Source organism: Salvelinus namaycush, chromosome 22 (assembly GCF_016432855.1).
Source record: "Salvelinus namaycush isolate Seneca chromosome 22, SaNama_1.0, whole genome shotgun sequence".
NCBI lineage: Eukaryota > Metazoa > Chordata > Actinopteri > Salmoniformes > Salmonidae > Salvelinus > Salvelinus namaycush.
In genome coordinates, this window is record NC_052328.1 from 9,434,961 (window position 1) to 9,455,980 (window position 21,020).

General features: G+C 40.4%; 1 protein-coding gene across 2 annotated transcripts; it reads left to right on the forward strand.

The window, feature by feature from the left end:
- The first annotated feature begins 3,651 nt into the window (after positions 1–3,651).
- LOC120017896 (poly(rC)-binding protein 3-like) lies at positions 3,652–11,381 on the forward strand. 2 transcript variants are annotated; one of them, XM_038960853.1, is made up of 11 exons: positions 3,652–3,729; positions 3,861–3,917; positions 4,070–4,186; positions 4,415–4,546; positions 5,179–5,307; positions 5,553–5,615; positions 6,785–6,826; positions 7,294–7,369; positions 8,055–8,107; positions 8,490–8,659; positions 11,345–11,381. In XM_038960853.1, the coding sequence occupies exons 1-11, from the start codon at positions 3,652–3,654 to the stop codon at positions 11,379–11,381; spliced, it is 954 nt and encodes a 317-aa protein (XP_038816781.1). The 2 variants fall into 2 exon arrangements, with proteins under 2 accessions (XP_038816781.1, XP_038816780.1); XM_038960852.1 differs by lacking the exon at positions 11,345–11,381 and adding an exon at positions 9,178–9,538.
- Positions 11,382–21,020: the final 9,639 nt, after the last annotated feature.

Consider the following 21,020-nt stretch of genomic DNA (forward strand, 5'->3'; position numbering starts at 1 on the left):
TGCCATTCGATACAAATTATTTAAAAAATGGTACATGTCAAGTGTTATCAGTTTAGAGATTTGTACTTAGAGTTGTGAAAATATACCACTTACATTGAAAAAAACTGTAAACACATACACACATTTACACCAACTCATGGGACATTGTTGGAGACAAATTGCGTTTTTTTTTTAAAGTAGGGAGACCAAAGCACGTGGTCTGGAAGCATGTGACATGAGAAGTTCACAGAGGCCATTATTGTCTCCCTATCATGCAGTGATGCGGCAGTAATTAAATATGCCACTTATGCTTCACTGATTAATTTCCCTTCACAATTTGGTGGCTCAGCTTAATGCAGCTTTATGGGCAGAAGGGCTATATTGTATCCATTATTGCCTCATTACTGGTTGTAAGGGCTTGGTGTGGGGGAGGGGCAGAGTGAGGGTAAAGCACCCCATGAAGACATTATGGTTGTCTCTCCAAACATAACTATGCTCTCCATTGTCAGTTCTGTCCCCATTTTTCTGATGTGATGTGTTTTACTTTATTGAAGTAGGGAGCAGCTTGCTAATCCACCAGAGAATCTAAACAACCAACACTTTAATGATGAGGTTTACAAAGAGTTTCTACGGGATATTCTCATTTATGCTTTTGTTGACTGTAAAGGTTAGACTTCTACAATGTCTTGCGTGCAGTCACTGTAATTATAGCTCTCTCTGGACAGTGTCCTGCAGAAGAGCCACTTTGCTCTGCCCCCAGGCCTCAGCAGCTAGTGGATCACTCCACAGAGCAATGCCTCCCTTGTGTCACTGGCATGGAGAGATGCAGGTTCACTTGCCCTGCGTAGGGGCTTATCTAGGGCTAAGCTAGGGGGACGGACAAATAGCAAAGCCAGCCTCAATCCAGCCAGCCGGTCTAAGGGCACAGAGAGCCATCTGTCCCTTCTCTGAGCAATAACTGACAACAAAGGGGGTCAAACTTTTAACGAGGACTGTAAAACTAGAGGACTATTCATTCTGGAGTGACAAAGAAGAGAGGAAGAGGAACAAATATTTATACTAAAACAGCAGGTTAGTGTTTTATACTAATAGTTATTTTTACATTACAGGCGCCTCAACCAATGTGGCTAATAGAGGATTAGGCTTTGCAGCTATTCATGTTTCCCTTGGTAATAATATTGCAAATAAGAACTACAGAAGTCGTATTCAACCGTAGACTTTAATCCCCTGTTCTTTTAACAACTTACAAATAAATTGCCCTCAATAGCCGGTTGCCCTGAGTTGACACAGACTTAGCTACCCATGTCATTGAATTTCTATACCCTTATTGTTATACATTTCCATTTAATCTACAGTACTGGATTTAATTGATGGAACTAAAGCTAGGCTTTTGGTCTAATATTGTGGGTTTGAGTATACATATATTTGCCCAATGTTCTATGCCCTTGTATATGAGGAGGAACTTTTATCCACACGTTAAGATTGGCCTAATCTCATTTCATGATGTGAGAGGAAGGTTTTAAAATGCTCCGATGTAATACAATGCTATGTAGGCCCTATAACACACAATTATGGGGTGGAGCGTGTTAAAGCACACAACATAGCCTCTGCGCAAAGTCACTTGTCTCATGATAAGCTTTCATTTTCAATATTGATAGCGTTCCATTTCTTCAACAAGATCAAATTCAAAATCCTCATATTGTCCTAAAAATCAGTTAGTCAAGAGTACATGTGTTCCCTGTAGTGTAATTCCAGTGTAAATCCAGTTTGCTTACAAAGATTAGATTTTTATCAACACCTTTTGTCACTGTACATGTTCAGTTGTTAAATCATGCTCATGGCTGCTCCTGTGTTGCGTTTTGTTCTGTAGTCTTGAGTGGGTGCTGACATGCTAGAGGTGACTGAAATGGGTCAAAAGGGTCTTAAGCATTAACCAAACAAATCCGGGCCTATAGGATTAGGCTGGGATGTTGCTGTTTGTTGGATGCATTTAGTGTAATTATAATGACACAGAGAAGGGAATCACTCTTGTTAGGCTATATATACCCTGCTGCTCAACAACTCTTTGAATTCCTAATATTATCGTCTGCAGCAATATTATATTATTTTCTATATGGCGTGAAGATGTGTGAAGATGTTTGCATTGCTTGCTGGGAATTGACCCAGGCTTGACTTAGCAATGAATGTGGAAGCAATTATAATTAAAGAATCATGTACTGTTTGAATGTAATTACATGTTATTGTCAAACTCAAGCATTATTTTACCCATCACCATTGTGTGTAATCCTTGTTGCTTCCATGTCTTTCTTAGGTGTGGCATGCCGGGCAAAGCGTTGTCTTCATCTATTGGTGTAGGTAAGTATCTGAGTTGGGGAAAAGGGTGGGGCGGAATTGGACCAGAATTTCTAACAAACCAGACCATTTATTTTCCTCGAGACCCTCACACCGGCCCATTTCTTTCCTTGAGGCCCACATTATTGGGGGCCTGAAGATAATGATAATTTTGTGCGAAAAACACAAGTTAGACAGGTCTACTGGGCTAAAAATTGACCAGCCCATCTGGCATTTCGGGCAAATGCCAGATGGCCAGTCCGCTCCTGGTCAAAGGTCATGCATGACACACTTGGTAAGATACAAAAAGGGCAAATAAATTATGTTTAAAGCATTGGTGTACAGATGTAGGATCTTAATTTGAGCCAGTTTGTTATGTGGATTGTAATTAATAGGGGGGAAATGTAGGGGTTGATACATTTTTCACTAGGGTAAATCAAATCTGACATTTTAAAATGGTAATTAAAAACTTTAGAAGCCTTTTTAAACCTCAAAGCGACAAAATAGTTCTAAAAAATTATCCTACATCTGTAGATTTGGGCAAGTTTTGACAGAATTTTGGATTGTGGAAAGAAGGATTCTGTCAATTCACAAGTAGTATGTTCATATTTGAGTGTCCCACTCCTGTCTGTCTTATATTCAGAGACATTCCTCTGTGGTTCTGGGTATAGGATGAAGGGTACATGGGAACAGTGGGACATTGTGTTCCCACAGTGTGATATCACTTGGGTATTATTAGAGACGGTCACACAGACATCACTTGATCTCCAGCCCTGTAGGATACAAACAGCTCCTTTTGTATTTCCATCTAATCAAAGAACAGTCTCACGAGTTCTGTTTAGCTGGAACTAATGAGGGAGTACCATGTGAGCATCACACCAGCGGCAAAGCGAATTTTACCCAGTCACAGATATCAACCACTAAAACAGGATCATAATGATAAGCCTTGCATCACAGGGCAAATGATAAAGAAATATGTAACCATGTATGCTTACTGGTACGTGGACACAATTAACTCTGGAGGCTTGGATTTCACTTTTAAGTGATGTGGCAAAAAGGTCCAAATCAAAGAAAATTGCATTCACTGTAGGGACAACTCTCTAATCGTAAAATGACAAATTCATTGTCTCATTCGTTCTGGGAAGGCCTCCACATATAGTTGTATTGGTTGCATGTTACACTGGATACATTTCAAGGATCGTGAAAGGCTTTCTATTTTCATTTTATGACTGACTGAACAAAAATCAACTTACTATGCCAGTTTCATGTGAATTGGGTCCCTGTTTGTGTCTACAGAGTGTTGTATGAAGCTGAGTGTCTAGACCGTTGATAAGTGTGAATATGTCTGACAAGGAAGGTGGGGCCTCAGAGGGGGGGCTGAATGTTACCCTCACTTTACGGCTTCTGATGCATGGGAAGGTAAACACGTCTCATCATTGCAACATATCCCTATTCTTTCACATTATTCCGATCGTTAGATCGCGTGAAAAATGTTTGAGTGTCATCATTTTGTTGATTTATATATTTGTTTGGTGTCTCATTGTTAACAGGAGGTAGGCAGCATAATTGGAAAGAAAGGGGAAACCGTCAAAAAGATGAGAGAGGAGGTAAGTCGTGTCCTTACAACTGTCTTTAAAAAAACATATTTTCTGACAAAACAAATGCAATAAAATTCTAATTTCAATAGAATTGGAATATGTTTTTGAGGAAAAGGGGTATTTTTTACATGACTCACCTAAAATGACAACTGTGTTTCTAGAGTGGAGCTCGCATCAACATTTCAGAGGGATCTTCTCCAGAGAGGATTGTTACCATCACCGGACCAACAGAGGGCATCTTCAAAGCTTTCTCTATGATCGCTGAGAAGTTTGAGGAGGTAACAAAAGACTCTGGTACCATGTAATCTGGTGTGTCCTTATGTTAATATCTTACAAGTAAAAATGTACTTAATTTCCTCACTTTGGGCAACATTTCACACAAAACTTCCTTTGACTTCAATGAACGATACAATACAAAAGATTTTGTCAGGACCATGTTAGAATTTCTGAGATTTTACCCCCTATATTTTGATACCTGAAAACTGTTGTCTTAACCTCTATTTCAGGACATTACAGCTGCAATGACAAACAGCACGGTAACAAGCCATCCTCCAGTGACACTCCGCCTTGTGTTCCCAGGGAGTCAGTGTGGCTCCTTGATAGGCAAAGGAGGCTCCAAGATCAAGGAGATCAGAGAGGTAGAAGAAGCTAGGCCCGAAGCATCTCTCAATTACTCTCTGTCTTTTGACAGCAATTTTGTCCTAGCGGGAGCTCATTTGATTTCGCCTGGTCCCAGATCTGTTTGTGCTGTATAGCCAACTAATGACTGTAGGAGTTGTTTATACAGCATATATCTGGGATCAGGCTACATTTGATGATCCCGTCCTAACCTTTCAATCACCCAATGAAACAGCCTCAGGTAAATGAATTACAATGAAGCACCAGCACAACACAACACTATTCAGGGAGACTGATACGCCTGGAGTACCAAACAATGTGGTCACGCAAACATTCTTATTCATCAATGGAATTGGGTGCTAAATCCTCATAGTAAACATATTAAATTAACTATGAAGGAGGATTGCACTCTCCAAATAATTGGGTGTCAAATATTTATGTTGACATAATCTCGGGAACACAGAAACCAAATCTTGTGTGCACTGGCTAGCAGTGTCACAAGAGACTAACTTGTACAACATATACATTGTGCATGTCAATAAAAAAAATCAGACGTTGTACAATTATATATGAATAATACATGATCAAAAGGAATCTTTTGACAAATAATGGCCTCTCTTTGTAATTGACTCCCATTGTATGTGATGTTCAGACCACAGGTGCTCAGGTGCAGGTTGCAGGGGACATGCTGCCAGAATCCACTGAGAGAGCTGTCACTATCTCAGGCACTCCTCAGGCCATCACACAGTGTGTCAAACACATCTGCTCTGTCATTTTGGAAGTAAGCAAGCCAATACAATTAACATACAGTATTATTATAGCATCCAATAATCAGTTTGTTCAAATTGATATCCAGACCTGAAACAGCTCAAGGCTTGATAATTATGGTATCTAACTACACCATAATAATGGAGGCTACAGCCATATCAGGGCCAAGTCATCTAAGAAACAATGGGATCTAACTAGTTGCAGTTGATAGTGATGTCTGATCAGTCATTGCTGTTTGTTGTTTGGTTGTGTCTTCAGTCACCGCCCAAAGGACCAACTATCCCATATCGCCCCAAGACCATGCCAGGAGCCGGCCATCCAGTATTTCAACAACAACAACAACAACAACATGCTTCACAAGTGAGTTTTTTTGTTGGTCTGTGCAAAAGTTACACTTGAATACAATACAATAAGAAGAAAACAATAAATATACACATCAGCCCCTTGGTGCTGATGATTGGCAAGTGATGGCAGGTGATCAAATAGCCTTCTAAGGCTGATGATATTATGTTCAGGAAATATACAATAACCTTGTTCAAAAAGCCTGCACGTCCGTTAGAATTGTTTATGTGTCTGTATATTCCAATTCATTCCTTGAAAATGATAGACGAGAACCTGTTATATGACGATGGAAGGCCGGAAGGACAGCTACTAGCCACAGAATGTTGTTACCATACCTGCTTGTCATTAAAGACGTCATTAAAATGAGCTCTGGGAAACATGCAAACTAGGCACTCATTCCGCTCATTCTAGGAATTTCATGGAAATGAATTGCATTTCCTGTTATTCCAATTAAAATGTAGATTCTAAATCTTCCTGGCCTTTTTTGATTCAGAGTAATCAAGTTAAGAAATGTAATTGGAGTTTAGGCTACAAAAACATTCGGAAATGGCACGCAAATGCTCATTTAGCCCAAAAAACATCCAGTGCATCTTTTCACCACTAGAGGGAAGCATCCGCATATATTGACGTCTCTCCACTATTTGTAGTATGTGAGTGGCCAGATGAGAAATTGCTGCTACAGCCAGTTGACTTAAACATCTATAGTCTCTGGTCAGAGCTGTCATATAATTACACAGCAGTTAGTAAGCACATCGCCACTTTACAAATTACGGCAGTGTACCGATGGGCATCAACGCTAGACAAAATACGACACTTAAACCTCTCGCTTTGCCATGTGGCATTATCCGTTATGGCTCCCATTTTACATATAGAAAAATCCATTATGACCTTTCACAAATGTGTGTATCCGATTGGACATCCTAGGCAAAGCGAAACCAAAAAATGAAATGGATAACCTTTCGATTAAATCAGGTGGATCGGAACATAGACGTAGTAGTAGCTACAGATTTTGGGAATGTGACCAAAGCAGCATGGGACCTACATCAAATGCTCATGTGTTGCAACCATTTAGAAAATAATCCAAAAGATACAAGAGGAGAAATGGTCAAGCAGTTATAATACCCCACTCCTGTATCCCATTTTTGCAGGCCTTCACAATTCAAGGACAGTATGCGTTTCCACATCAAGATGTAAGTGCATTTGTCTGATCCAATAACACCCACCCCAATGACCCACTCCCGCCTACAACCACCACCACCTTCCAAGCCACCACTATGCCCTCAGTGCACTCACTAGCAAGGAGGAAACACTAACACTATCCTGTACTGTGGTGTTTATTAACACTAACATAGCAGCTTGCTTTATTTCAGAAGAGTGTGAGAAAATGAAGGGACCATAACAAAAAATAGCTAACGTTAACTTGGCACCTCTTGCTCATAGAAATACCACATCTAATATTGAAGAATCTCATCACTTCCATGACAAGCCAGCATAATTCTGATTCTGATGTCAAACGTCAAATTCTTCACCAAACTAACACACATTTTGAACTCTGTGTTTGAATTTAAGATTGGCTCTGTATTGTAGCTATAGCTGTCAGCTCCGCTGAAATAATCCAGTTTGATTGGTTAGTTCTAACTTCCTTCCTACCCTGCAGTTGACCAAGCTTCACCAGTTGGCTATGCAGCATATCCCCCTCCCTTCCCTTGGGCAAAGCAACCCTACCTTCCCTGGTACGTACCCAAGGCTCCCTGGGAAAGTCCATCTATCCCTCTCTCTCTCTGTGCTCCTCTTTCTTCTTCTGTGCTCATCACACCAATCATAAACCCTCTTCTGCTTCTGGAAGGACCACGTCTTCTTTTACATGTTTATGTTCTACTGTATGTCTGTAAAGATAGAGCAATTTTTACGAGGTGGTAGCCTACATCTTACAGAAAGAACCCTCATCTCACAGACCCCTCTCCTTAACCTTGGCAGCGATTCTCCTCTGTCTCTAACGTCCTCCCTACCATCCCTGACCTACACCACCCCATGTATTCTATCCCACAACAAAGAAGCAGCCAACTGAAATAACACAATATTCAAACAGTGAGAATTATTGAATCATTCCAATTGTTTGATAAAAAAAAAAGACAGGGTATTGCTGAGAATGTATTTATTTCAAAGGATACATTCACAGATTGAAATGCTAAGGTATATTATTAATCTATCATTATGTATAATTGTATGCATTTTATATCAAAGCTGTTAAGTCACTTTGTGCTTTCATGTTAGATGTACATGCAATGTGATTTGAATTCTTTAATTAAGGTGACCAAATAATTGATGAATGTAATGTCTCAGGGATCATACACACAGTGACATGCAATGCCATGACTTTCAGTGCATATGGAAACAGTACTATGTCCTACTCTGCAGGAATGGAGGCCCCTGTCCCCACAAGTTCTCAGGAGCTGGCAATACCCAATGATGTAAGTCTTGCTCAGTCTTATCAGCATCATACAATGTACAGACTATAGATCCCAGTCATTTAGGCACCGGTTTCGCTGCTCTCAAATGAGAATGACAGCTGAAATTGATGTTTTTTTGTGTGATATGTAAGCCAACTGAATGCTGTCTCTTTACATGGTGTTCTATTCTTATCTTTAGGACAGATTTCCAATTGTCACGTGTGCAAACTGGCGAGAATATTTTTCAGATGTCCAAATTGTGGAGATAACATTTTCAGATGTTCCAATTGGGGAGATAACATTATGGAGGATACAGATGTTTTAATTGGACTGATAATCCATGAGAAACATGTGACATATCTTTTGACTTCAATTTTTCACTTTCCTATCTTTTCCGCCTCAGTTTATTGGCAGCATAATTGGCAGACAAGGCAGCAAGATCAATGAGATTCGCCAGGTGTCAGGAGCTCACATCAAGATAGCCAGTGCCACGGACGGATCGCCCATGCGCCAAGTCACAATCATAGGCTCTCCTACCAGCATCAGTGTGGCACACTACCTCATCAATGTCAGGTAAGACTGCTTCACTACCTCTAACAGGTCAGCTGTGAGTTGTGACCCATGAGGCACTACAGTAGATGACAGGCAACTGACAAGACACAACTGAAAATAGAGAACAAAACAGGCAAGGTAGTCAAACAACGTAAAACAGTCTAACAACAGACACGACAGTCAAACAACAGACACTATAGTCAATGTAACAGTGTTGACAGGAAGGGAGGACGGAATTGTTTTGTTTTAGGGAAAAGCATTACATATTATCTAAGTGCCTTGGGGTCTACATACAATCCAGTGATCCAAACTCACAAAAGCATGAACACCTTTTTTTGTCTTACTGCTTTTAACCCATAACATTCCTCATTTGATTCTTTTTTCCCTTTCTCTCACTCTCCTCCCATGCTATACCCATTCTCTTCCCGCCTTTCTTTGGATATGCCTCTCCTTAACTCCCTTTCTGAACCCTATCTTCCCATCTTCTCCCAACCCCATCCTTTCCAAAAAATGGCTACCTTCCCTGTATCTGTTTACAGCTTAGAGATGGCTAAATACACCATGCAGGCTGCTTCCTCTGCGTCGTCTGTTGACCTCAGCAATATGAGCTTCTCTCAGTCTGCTCCCACTGTCTCCACACCCACCTCCATGGCTGTCATGGCCGCCGCCACCCAAGTCCCTGGCACCATTAACATGCACTCCCCCTCCACCTTACAGTCCATCCCCACCCAGCACTATGCTGTCCCCGTTTCTAGTCTGCTTGGCATGAAAACGCTCCCTATGCTGGCTATGCACCCAGCAGCTGCCTCAGGGCTCCCGCAAGGTCTATCCCCTTACACCACTAAGATTCCTACTGCTGGCATGAAAAAACCTGAGCGCCAGAAGTTTGCCCCATATTGACATATGGGATAAGAATTGAATTCCCCTTCCAAAAACAAGTTTGGGGTCAGTACTGCATAACACTTGTTCCCTGTTTCAAAGCTTGATTAAGATATATTGACTGTATGCAGAGGCCTCATGCCCGTAGGGGGGACAGGGGCGTGTTCCCCCCTCAGATTTGTCTTGTTGAAAAATATTTTTGTTGTTGTTTCTCATAATACTACTAGCCACCTAGCAATTTTATGAAGTTGGCTTCAGGTAGCACAGATAGGTTCCCAATCTTCCACCCTCATTACTAGCTACCAAGAAGCCATTTCAGGATATAAATAAAGTTAGAGTAGATAGTTGGCAAGGTTGCCTGCTCACATTCATTTCAATCTTTTATCAAGACTTTAGCAGAGCTGCAGAAAAGCATATACGAGGTATGCTGAAATATGCAGAAAAATAAACATATTTTTGGCATATAATTAAGCATAGTGATTATTCTCTAGATGGCAGGAAAAAGCTTTCAGCTGTTTGACAAACACACACACACACACACATACTGTAGTGTAACAGTATTGTTTGCAACTGGAAGTAAAGCTAAATACCTACTTGTGTATCTGAACATACATAACAATACACAGGCATTTCTCAAGCTTACAGTATGTGATGCACAGAAACAGCTGATCCTTCCAGCAGAACAGTTTTTTCCGATATTATGTACTGTATTTTGTTTTGAATCGCTGTAAATAGTTGGCCAATGATGTTGTTAGGAAAAGGTCAGTTCCAAACAGGAATTGACACTGTGCCAGCTGCTGACCATTGGTAGGGTAACTGTTTGGTAACACTTTACTTGACACCCAGTGTCATAACATGTTATGACACGGCCATAACCATGTCATAATATGTCCTAACAGCTGACATAATGTGTCATAACCTGTTATAATATGGTCATAACACTGTCATGACCCATATATTTACACCTCTTGCGTTCTTTTATGGCTGGTTATGACACCTACATAAGAGTGTCAAAACCCACATTTATTCAAATGAGTTTTTTCACTGCCGAGAAGTTTCATTTAGTTTGAATCTTTCTTTCTTAAGTCCTTTGTTGTTGTTGTAAGATATTTTTTACAGTCATGTTTCTTTTTTTAATCATCATTTTTCAAAAATGATCTTGTAGAAAATAAAGCTTATTGCACTGCCGTGAAGCATTATGACCATCCTGTGACACTTTACTTGGAATAAGAAAATACAATTTATGAAACTGTCAAGAAGCATTATGACCATCATAATCATACAAGCCAGATCGGCCTATCACGTACATGCCCTTATATCAGTCATCAATCAAAAAGATGGTGTCTTGTCCTGCTCCTGCAATCTGATCGTACATTCATCCCAGTCATCAGCAACAGAGCATTGGGGTAGGTGCATGTCTGACATCAATGTGTGCGCAATTAAAATGATCATTTAACATGGTCCATTTTTAACATTTTTATATAACATACATTAACATACTGTTGACACGTAGGCTAGGATGTAATGGAATGTTTTGCCTTGTGTGGTAGGTTTTGAGGGTTTTGACACTCTTATGTAGGTGTCATAACCAGTCATAAAATAACGCAATATATGTCACAACAGGTCTAAATCTATGTGTCATGACAGTGTTTTGACCATATTATAACAGGTTATGACAAGTTATGTCAGCTGTCATGACGTATTATGACATGTTTATGACTGTGTCATAACATTTATGACGATGGGTGTCAAGTAAAGTTATTACAGTGAGGTTTACTGTAACAATGGTTTTTCCGCTTGGTCATGTTTCCTCCTCTCCTCCAATAGGCTCTCGTCAGTGGTTACAGACTTGGGTGCTCTGTAGTATTGTTACACATGCAGTGCTGATGGGATTACTCTAAAGCCACATTGGATTCTTGTGGTTTTGAATCTACACAATAATCCTGTAGAGTGGGACTGGCCTAACTAATTCCTATAGTTCTGTTTTTGCCGCTTGGTTTTCTCCGAACTGAAGTCAAAATGAACAAAACTCTACCGTCCAATTCATATTCCACTCTGCTCTCGATATCTGTGGTTGATGCAGCACACTATTGTAACAACGTTGTGTTTATGTTCGTGTTTTCAATTAGGTTCTACTCTTTGTTTTGTCGATGAGCTCTTATGATTTGTTATATTTGTCCCCGACATGAAATTACTTAAAAATAAATCAAGCTTTTTACGAATACAAAATGAGTAATTTCGCCTTTTTTATTGCACAGCAAAATCAAACAATTTACACACTTGAGATTAGACTACCCATCAATATTAGTAATTCTTGTTTTCATATACAGTTTCTTTCTCCTTCACATGAAGAGTGAGCTATAATTCAGATATGGCAGGGCTGTGCACAGACCTTTCGGGGGACAGGTGCTCATAATGAAAAAGCCCAGGTGTTAATCAACTGTTCTGCTGCTGTGACAGTACTGTTGATATTTAAACTAGGTAGCTAGCTACACACACTCGACAGGTGACCGCATGTCTCAAGCCATGCATGTTTGGATACCGGGCACGCGCAATCTCCTACAGGGCAGACTGGGAAACAGGCACGACCGGGAGCACTCGAGCTCTGTACAGGGCAGATCAACAGGAGCAACCAACAGACTGGATGGGGCAGGGCGAACTTGATGACATCGCGACGACTTGCGAAACAGTGAACACTGAACAACAACGTTAGAAAATCTATACACAACCTTTTTTTTGTGTGGGGGAAATATACAACTACCCAAAAGGGCACTTTGGAGACTGGAAGGCCTAAGGGGCATGTGCTCTGCACAGGTAGAGCCCTATCTGTGCACATGCCTGTCTGCCTGAGTTATGATATGGTAATTTAGTCGACATGCCTTTCCACTTTGCTAGACTATTTTTCAATAATTCATTGTATATTAAAGTCTGGGTTATTTTTGTCAAAATAACCTTTCTCTAGGAACTAAGCTACATTTATATATACGGTAGCATTCCTATGGGGAAAAATTGTACAGAGTTGCATGACACAGTATTCAAGATATGGAGTTACAAGACTGTTATATCTTGGCTAGAGTTTGTCATAAGACTTTCTGAACATTTGAGAATATGAAATGTTACTTATTCATGTCACTGATGGAGTGACAAGGTTTAGGGTCGACAACAGAAGTCAAGGGTTGTAGGAGGTAGGTATATAGTGTGTGCTGACTGAGCTTGGGATGTGTTGAGTGCAGGGAAACGATTGCATGTGGCGGGCATTGATAAGGGGAGACGGGTGGAGATCTAACAAATGTCACTGAGGGAGAGAGGGTCATGTATAACGTTGACATTATGTCAGGATATGTTATTGTTAGCCATCAGGGATACTCTGGGAGGAGAAGAGACACAGTCTGGTATCAATAGCCATGACAGCCTTGAGTTGGGGTAGAGGTCAGGTCAGACGAAGTGAGGAAGAACAGATATCACTAAGGTTCTGTCTAGCAGCAGGGATGCATTGGCTGTTCAGTTGTGGAGGAGGAGACTCAGCCTAGGAGAAAGGGTTAAATATCAGTGCTTGTGTGAAATGTTTTTTTTTGTCTGAATTACAGCTGTAACGACCCTTTGGGAAGAATTAAACTTGGTTAAGCTTCTCTAGTGTCCGTGAGTTATTTTCTCTGAAAAATAAGAACCTAACAATACTATACAAAGTCTAATATAGGTATACAGCTAACTGCTAAAATAATGGAAACATTTGAGTAAATTAGGGATACAAAGTATATTGAAAGCTTGGGTTGGGTCCTGAGTTAATTAAGCAATTAACATCCCATCATGCTTAGGGTCATGTACTGTATAAAATGATGGGCAGGCCATTCTTTTGGCTACCATGGCTATGTCCCCATAGGATGACAATGCCCCCATCCAGAGGGCACGACTGGTCACTGAATAGTTTGATGAGCATGAAAACGATGTAAACCATATGCCTTGGCCGTCTCAGTCACCACATGTGAAGTGAACACTTATGGGAGATTCTCGAGCGGTGGCTGAGACAGCATTTTCCACCACCATCAACAACCAAATGATGCCATTCCTCATGGAAGAATGGTGTACCAATAAAGTTCCAGACACTTGTAGAATCTATGCCAAGGTGCATTGAAGCAGTTTTGGCTTGTGGTGCCCCTATTAAAACCCTTTATGTTGGTGTTTGCTTTATTTTGGCAGTTACTTGTAGTTCAGGTTGGTGCATGATTGGATACGCAAACCTTTTAAAGATACCATAAGCATTGTTTTGCAAATAGAGTACTCTGTAGTCTCACTGGTGAAATCTCTGTTGATCGATATACAGTACCAGTCAAAAGTTTGGACACACCTACAGTACTCATTTCAAGGTTGTTCTTTATTTTTTTTTTACTATTTTCTACATTGTAGAATAATAGTGAAGACATCAAAACTATGAAATAACACACATGGAATCACGTAGTAACCAAAAAAGTGTTAAACAAATCAAAATATATTTTATATTTGAGATTCTTCAAAGTAGCCACCATTTGCACTGATGACAGCTTTGCACACAATGTAGAAAATAGTAACAATAAAGAAAATCCCTTGAATGAGTAGGTGTGTCCAAACTTTTGACTGGTACTGTATATCTCTGTCTGACTCTTGTGTATTATGTATTTGCATTTTTGGTTGGTCACAAATCACCTATCTGCCAATACCCTAATCAAAAGGTGTTGGGATCACCAAACATGTATCTTTAAATAATATTGCTTACTGTCAAAGTATATGTACTGTACCTGTAAGCTACAAACAGTAGGCAAACTTTTTTCAATACTATATATTTTTTTTATGATCTGGGCTTAACCCAAAACATCAAATGAATATTCAACACATAAAAATGTCCTCTCGGGTGCTACAGGAACAGCTTTCTCTTGTCTTGCCTACTCAAGCATGCTGCTTTTAATGGCCAGGTATACTGTAGTCCTCACTGTTTCTCTGCCCTCTTCCTTTCAACAATGAACCCATGTGCCACTGCATACAGTGCACTCAGAAAGTATTCAGACCCCTTGACTTTTTCCACATTTTGTAACGTTACAGCCTTATTCTAAAATTGATTAAATTGTTTTTTTCCCCCCTCATCAATCTACACACAATACCCCATAATGACAAAGCAAAAACAGTTTGTAGAAAGTTTAGCTAATTTATATGAAGAAAAAAAAAAGAAAAATCACATTTACATAAGTATTCAGAACCTTTACTCAGTACTTTGTTGAAGCACCTTTGGCAGGGATTACAGCCTTGAGGCTTCTTGGGTATGACGCTACAAGCTTGGCACACCTGTATTTGGGGAGTTTCTCCCATTCTTCTCTGCAGATCCTCTAGGGCTCTGTCAGGTTGGATGGGGAGCGTCGCTGCACAGCTATTTTCAGGTCTCTCCAGAGATGTTAGATTGGGTTCAAGTCTGGGGTCTGGCTGAGCCACTCAAGGACATTCAGAGACTTGTCCCGAAGCCACTCCTGCATTGAGTTGGCTGTATGCTTAGGGTTGTTGTCCTGTTGGAAGGTGAACCTTCGCCCCAGTCTGAGGTCCTGAGCACTCTGGAGCAGGTTTTTATCAAGGATCTCTCTGTACTTTGCTCCGTTCATTTTTGCCTCAATCCTGACTAGTCTCCCAGTCCCTGCTGCTGAAAAGTATCCCCACAGCATGATGATGCCACCACCATGCTTCACAATAGAGATGGAATTGGCCAGGTATGAGCTGTGTCAGGTTTCCTCCAGGCCAAATAGTTCAATCTTGGTTTCATCAGACTAGAGAATCTTGTTTCTCATGGTCTGAGAGTATTTTAGGTGCCTTTTGGCAAACTCCAAGCGGGCTGTCATGTGCATTTTACTGAGGAGTAGCTTCCGTCTGGTCACTCTACCATAAAAGCCTGACTGGTGGAGTGCTGCAGAGTTGGTTGTCCTTCTGGAAGTTTCTCCCATCTCGACAGAGGAACTCTGGAGCTCTGTCAGAGTGACCATTGGGTTCTTGGTCACCTCTCTGACCAAGTCTTTTCTCCCCCGATTGCTCAGTTTGGCTGGGCGGCCAGCTCTAGGAAGTGTCTTGGTTGTTCCAAACTTCCTCCATTTAAGAAGGATGGAGGCCACTGTGTTCTTGGGGACCTTCAATGCTGCAGAATTTTTTTGCTACCCTTCCCCAGATCTGTGCCTCAACACAATCCCTTCGACCTCATGCCTTGGTTTTTGCTCTGACATGCACTGTCAACTGTGGGACCTTATATAGACAGGTGTGCCTTTCCAAATCATGTCCAATCAATTGAATTTATCATAGGTGGACTCCAATCAAGTTGTAGAAACATCTCAAGGATGATCAATGGTGTCACGTTCCTGACCTTATTTCCTTTATTTAGTCTTGTTTAGTTGGTCAGGACGTGAGCTGGGTGGGCATTCTATGTTATGTGTTTCTATGTTTGGTTTAGGGTTGTCAACTAGCCTGATATGGTTCTCAATCAGGGGCAGGTGTTTTAGGTTTCCTCTGATTGGGAACCATATTTAGGTAGGCTGTTCTCACTGTTTGTTTGTGGGTGATTGTTCCTGTTCATTGCGTTCTTCGTTGTCTGTATGTTCACATGTTCAGGTCTGTAGCGTCGTTAGTTTCATTTGTTGTTTATTGTTTTGTTCGTGTTGTTAAGTGTTTCCAATAAATATGGAAACATACCACGCTGCGCTTTGGTCCTCCTCTCTTCCACCTAACGACGAGCGTTACAAATGGAAACAGGATGCACCTGAGCTCAATTTCGAGTATCATAGCAAAGTGTCTGAATACTTACAGTTGAAGTCGGAAGTTTACATGCACTTAGGCTGGAGTCATTAAAACTCGTTTTTCAACCACTCTACAAATTTCTTGTTAACAAACTATAGTTTTGGCAAGTCGGTTAGGACATCTACTTTGTGCATGACACAAGTCATTTTTCCAACAATTGTTTACAGACAGATTATTTCACTTATAATTCACTGTATCACAATTCCAGTGGGTCAGAAGTTTACATACACTAAGTTGACTGTGCCTTTAAACAGCTTGGAAAATTCCAGAAAATTATGTCATGGCTTTAGAAGCTTCTGATAGGCTAATTGACATCATTTGAGTCAATCGGAGGTGTACCTGTGGATGTATTTCAAGGCCTACCTTCAAACTCAGTGCCTCTTTGCTTGACATCATGGGAAAATCAAAAGAAATCAGCCAGGACCTCAGAAAAAAAATTGTAGACCTCCACACGTCTAGTTCATCCTTGGGAGCAATTTCCAAACGCCTGAAGGTACCACGTTCATCTGTACAAACAATAGTATGCAAGTATGAACACCATGGGACCACGCAGCCGTCATACCGCTCAGGAAGGAGACGCGTTTTGTCTCCTAGAGATGAACGTACTTTGGTGCGAAAAGTGCAAATCAATCCCAGATCAACAGCAAAGGACCTTGTGAAGATGCTGGAGGAAACAGGTACAAAAGTATCTATATCCACAGTAAAACGAGTCCTATATCGACATAACCTGAAAGGCCGCTCAGCAAGGAAGAAGCCACTGCTCCAAAACCCCCATAAAAAAGCCGGAAAACAGTTTGCAAATGCACATGGGGACAAAGATGGTACTTTTTGAGAAATGTCCTCTGGTCTGATGAAACAAAAATAGAACTGTTTGGCCATAATGACCACCGTTATGTTTGGAGGAAAAAGGGGGACGCTTGCAAGCCGAAGAACACCATCCCAACCGTGAAGCATGGGGGTGGCAGCATCATGTTGTGGGGGTGCTTTTCTGCAGGAGGGACTGGTGCACTTCACAAAATAGATGGCAATTTGAGGTAGGAAAATGATGTGGATATATTGAAGCAACATCCCAAGACATCAGTCAGTCTTCCAAATGGACAATGACCCCAAGCATACTTCCGAAGTTGTGGCAAAATGGCTTCAGGACAACAAAGTCAAGGTATTGGAGTGGCCATCACAAAGCTCTGACCTCAATCCAATAGAACATTTGTGGACAGAACTGTGCGAGCAAGGAGGACTACAAACCTGACTCAGTTACACCAGCTCTGTCAGGAGGAATGGGCCAAAATTCAGCCAACTTATTGTGGGAAGCTTGTGGAAGGATACCCGAAACGTTTGACCCAAGTTAAACAATTTAAAGGCAATGCTACCAAACACTAATTGAGTGTATGTAAACTTCTGACCCACTGGGAATGTGATGAAAGAAATAAAAGCTGAAATAAATAATTCTCTCTACTATTATTCTGACATTTCACATTCTAAAAATAAAGAGGTGATCCTAACTGACCTAAGACAGGGACTTTTTACTCCGGTTAAATGTCAGGAATTGTGAAAAACTGAGTTTAAATGTATTTGGCTAAGGTGTATGTAAATAAGGTATTTCTGTTTTTTATTTTTAATACATTTGCAAAAACAAAACAAAAAGTTTTCGCTTTGTCATTCTGAGGTATTGTGTGTGTACATTTTTTTTTATTTGATCTATTTTAGGATAAGTCTGTAACGTAACAATATTTGGAAAAAGTAAAGGGGTCTGAATACTTTCCGAATGCACTGTGTACACTGTGACTTCAGAAAGTATTCACACCCCTTGACTTGTTTCACATTTTGTTGTGTTAAAGAATGAATTTAAAATATATTAAATTGAACAATTTGTCAGTGGCCTACACACAATAGCCCATAATGTCAAAGTGGAGTTGTTTTCAACATTTTTACAAATCATAAAAAATGATTCAATATCATTCAATATGCATTCAACCCTCTTTTTTTTAATAGTACGCCTAAATAAGTTCAGGTGTGAAGATGTGCTTAGCAAGCCACAAAATAAGTTACATGGGCTCACTCTGTGTGCAATAATAGGGTTTTAAATGATTTTTGAATTACTGCCTCATCTCTGTACCCCATCTGTACCCCATCTGTCAGGTCCCTCAGTCGAGCAGTGAATTTATTTCAAACACAGATTCAACCACAAAGACCAGAGAGGTTTTCCAAAGCCTCGCAAACAAAAAAGCAGACATTGAATGTCCCTTTAAGCATGGTGAGATTATTAATTACACTTTGGATGGTGTATCGATACACTCAGTCACTGCAAAGATACAAGCATTCTTCCTAACCCGGAGGGGAAGGAAACCGCTCAGAGATTTCACCAATGGAAATGGAATGGAGCTCAGTGACCTGTATTCATGATTACCAAGGGAAGCTAGGCTTCACCAAAAATGTTACCAATAAAAGAAGATACATTATTAAATAATTTCTCTTTCGTCTCTCTCTGTGTTTTCATAATATTCCGTCATTTCTCAAGGGGCTGAATCTCACCGGAGAAATCACCAGAGCGAGCGAACAGTGCCCCTCTGTCTCAGTATGTATAGCCGTTGTTATGATTGCTGTCTGAACCAAAGCGTATAACATTTTGGTGCTGTAGCGTTTGATTGATTGATGTCAGCAATCATTTGGCCTTTACTAGCCAAGCTGAGCTCAACTGTGGGTTGTCCTGGTGCAACAAAACATCCCCCAAGGGAATGCAGTTTGGATTTGGCTTCAGACCAATCAGATCACTTCCTAAGCAAAATGTAATTTTCAGAAAAACATGTCTGTTTCTGGTCTGCTGTGTTGATGTCCTTCAGTAGCTAGCTTGCTAAATCAGCCCTTTCCAAAGCCATGGATGGAGATGAGGATTTGGACTTGTGGTTTTGACTTAATTCTGTTTACAGGCCAATGGTTATTACTGCAATTCTAATCTAACCATACATTAATATTTGGTACCACTGGCCTGAGATTCTTAAAGTTCAATATGTAGCCTAGATGTAGCCTTGTAGGCTCCCGCTAACTAGCTAGCTAGCTAACTTATCTGGTTCTGTGGTTCATTGTTGTCCATGAGAGGAAGTTAGGCTAGCAAGCATTTTAGCTAGGTAGCCCATGACAACAAAAACTAAAAGTGTACTGTATAACAGAGCCATAGACCGTTTTGCCAACATGGAAGAGAGGAGGATGACATTGGTGTTCAACTAGTCTACAAGTAGGGTGAGTCAACATTCTTTGTTTTACTTGCTTGTGCACGCACACATACACACACACACACACACACACACACACACACACACACACACACACACACACACACACACACACACACACACACACACACACACACACACACACACACACACACACACACACACACACACACACACACACACACAGAGACAGACAAAAACTAGTACCATGGACAGCCACATGATATTTAGTAACATTCATTGGACTAAATTGTGTTGGTATCTTTATGTTTGTTTTCAGTGTATTAAACTAAGCATATACAGCCTTGTTGATTTGCTGATGTTGAAGTTGAAATGGTGCTGGAATAGCGGAGGCTGTGCTCCTGTCTCCTTTGTGCTGACCACGGTAACGCCGTGGTTCTAAATCAGTAGTTGTTTAGGAAACTGACGGGGGAAAAAACTTGCTTGACCATGCTGCAGATTATATAACTGTTAGTTACATGCAATATTTGCTTTGTGGACTTCAGACAGACATTGCTCTCCGGTTTTGTGATGAACAAATGTATGTGTGGTTGAATTTGTTCTGCCACTGTGACAACTGTTTTGTTGTCACAGCTTTATTGTATATCACGGTGGTGTATGAACAAATGGGTTATAGCGTAAACAACACCATTATCACAACATAGGTTGCAAAATGTCTTCCTCAGTGATTTTACCCACGCACCGCTACTGATGGAGGTAAGCACAGGGTCAATCCTAGAGGAAACCTGGTTCAGTCAGCTTTACACCAGACACTGGGGAGATGAATTCACCTTTCAGCAGGACAATAACCTAAAACACAAGGCCGAATCTACACTGGAGTTGCTTACCAAAAAGACAGTGAATGTTCCTGAGTGGCCAAGTTACAGTTTTGACTTAAGTCTGCTTGAAAATCTATGGCAAGACATGAAAATGGTTGTCTTGCAATGATCAACAACCAATTTGACAGAGCTTGAAGAATTTTGAAAAGAATAAAGGGCAAATATTGTACAATCCAGGTGTGGAAAGCTCTTAGAGATGTACCCAGAAGACTCACAGCTGTAATCACTGCCAAAGGTGAATCTAACATGTATTGACTCAGGGGTGTAAGTACTTAGGTAAATTAAACAATTCTATATTTAATTTTCAATAAATTTGCAAACATTTATAAAATATGTTTTTACTTAGTCATTATGGGTTATTGTGTGTAGATGTGTGAGAGAAAAAATATATCGTACCAGTCAAGGGTTTTTCTTTAATTTTACTATTTTCTACATTGTTGAATAATAGTGAAGACATCAAAACTATGAAATAAGACATATGGAATCATGTACAGTAGTCACCAAAAAAGTGTTAAACAAAACAAACAAAAAAGCTGTCATCAAGGCAAAGGGTGGCTACTTTAAAGAATCTACAATGTAGAAAATAGTCAAAATAAAGAAAGACCCTTGAATGAGTAGGTGTGTCAAAACTTTTGA

What these genes read in the sequence shown, in the direction of transcription:
- LOC120017896 (XM_038960852.1), top strand. Translation starts at nt 3,652, where the DNA reads ATGTCTGACAAGGAAGGTGGGGCCTCAGAGGGGGGGCTGAATGTTACC. An exon ending in TCAAAAAGATGAGAGAGGAG is followed by an intron (nt 3,918 to 4,069) that starts GTAAGTCGTGTC and finishes CTGTGTTTCTAG; the next exon opens with AGTGGAGCTCGCATCAACAT. An exon ending in TGCCAGGAGCCGGCCATCCA is followed by an intron (nt 5,616 to 6,784) that starts GTATTTCAACAA and finishes CCATTTTTGCAG; the next exon opens with GCCTTCACAATTCAAGGACA.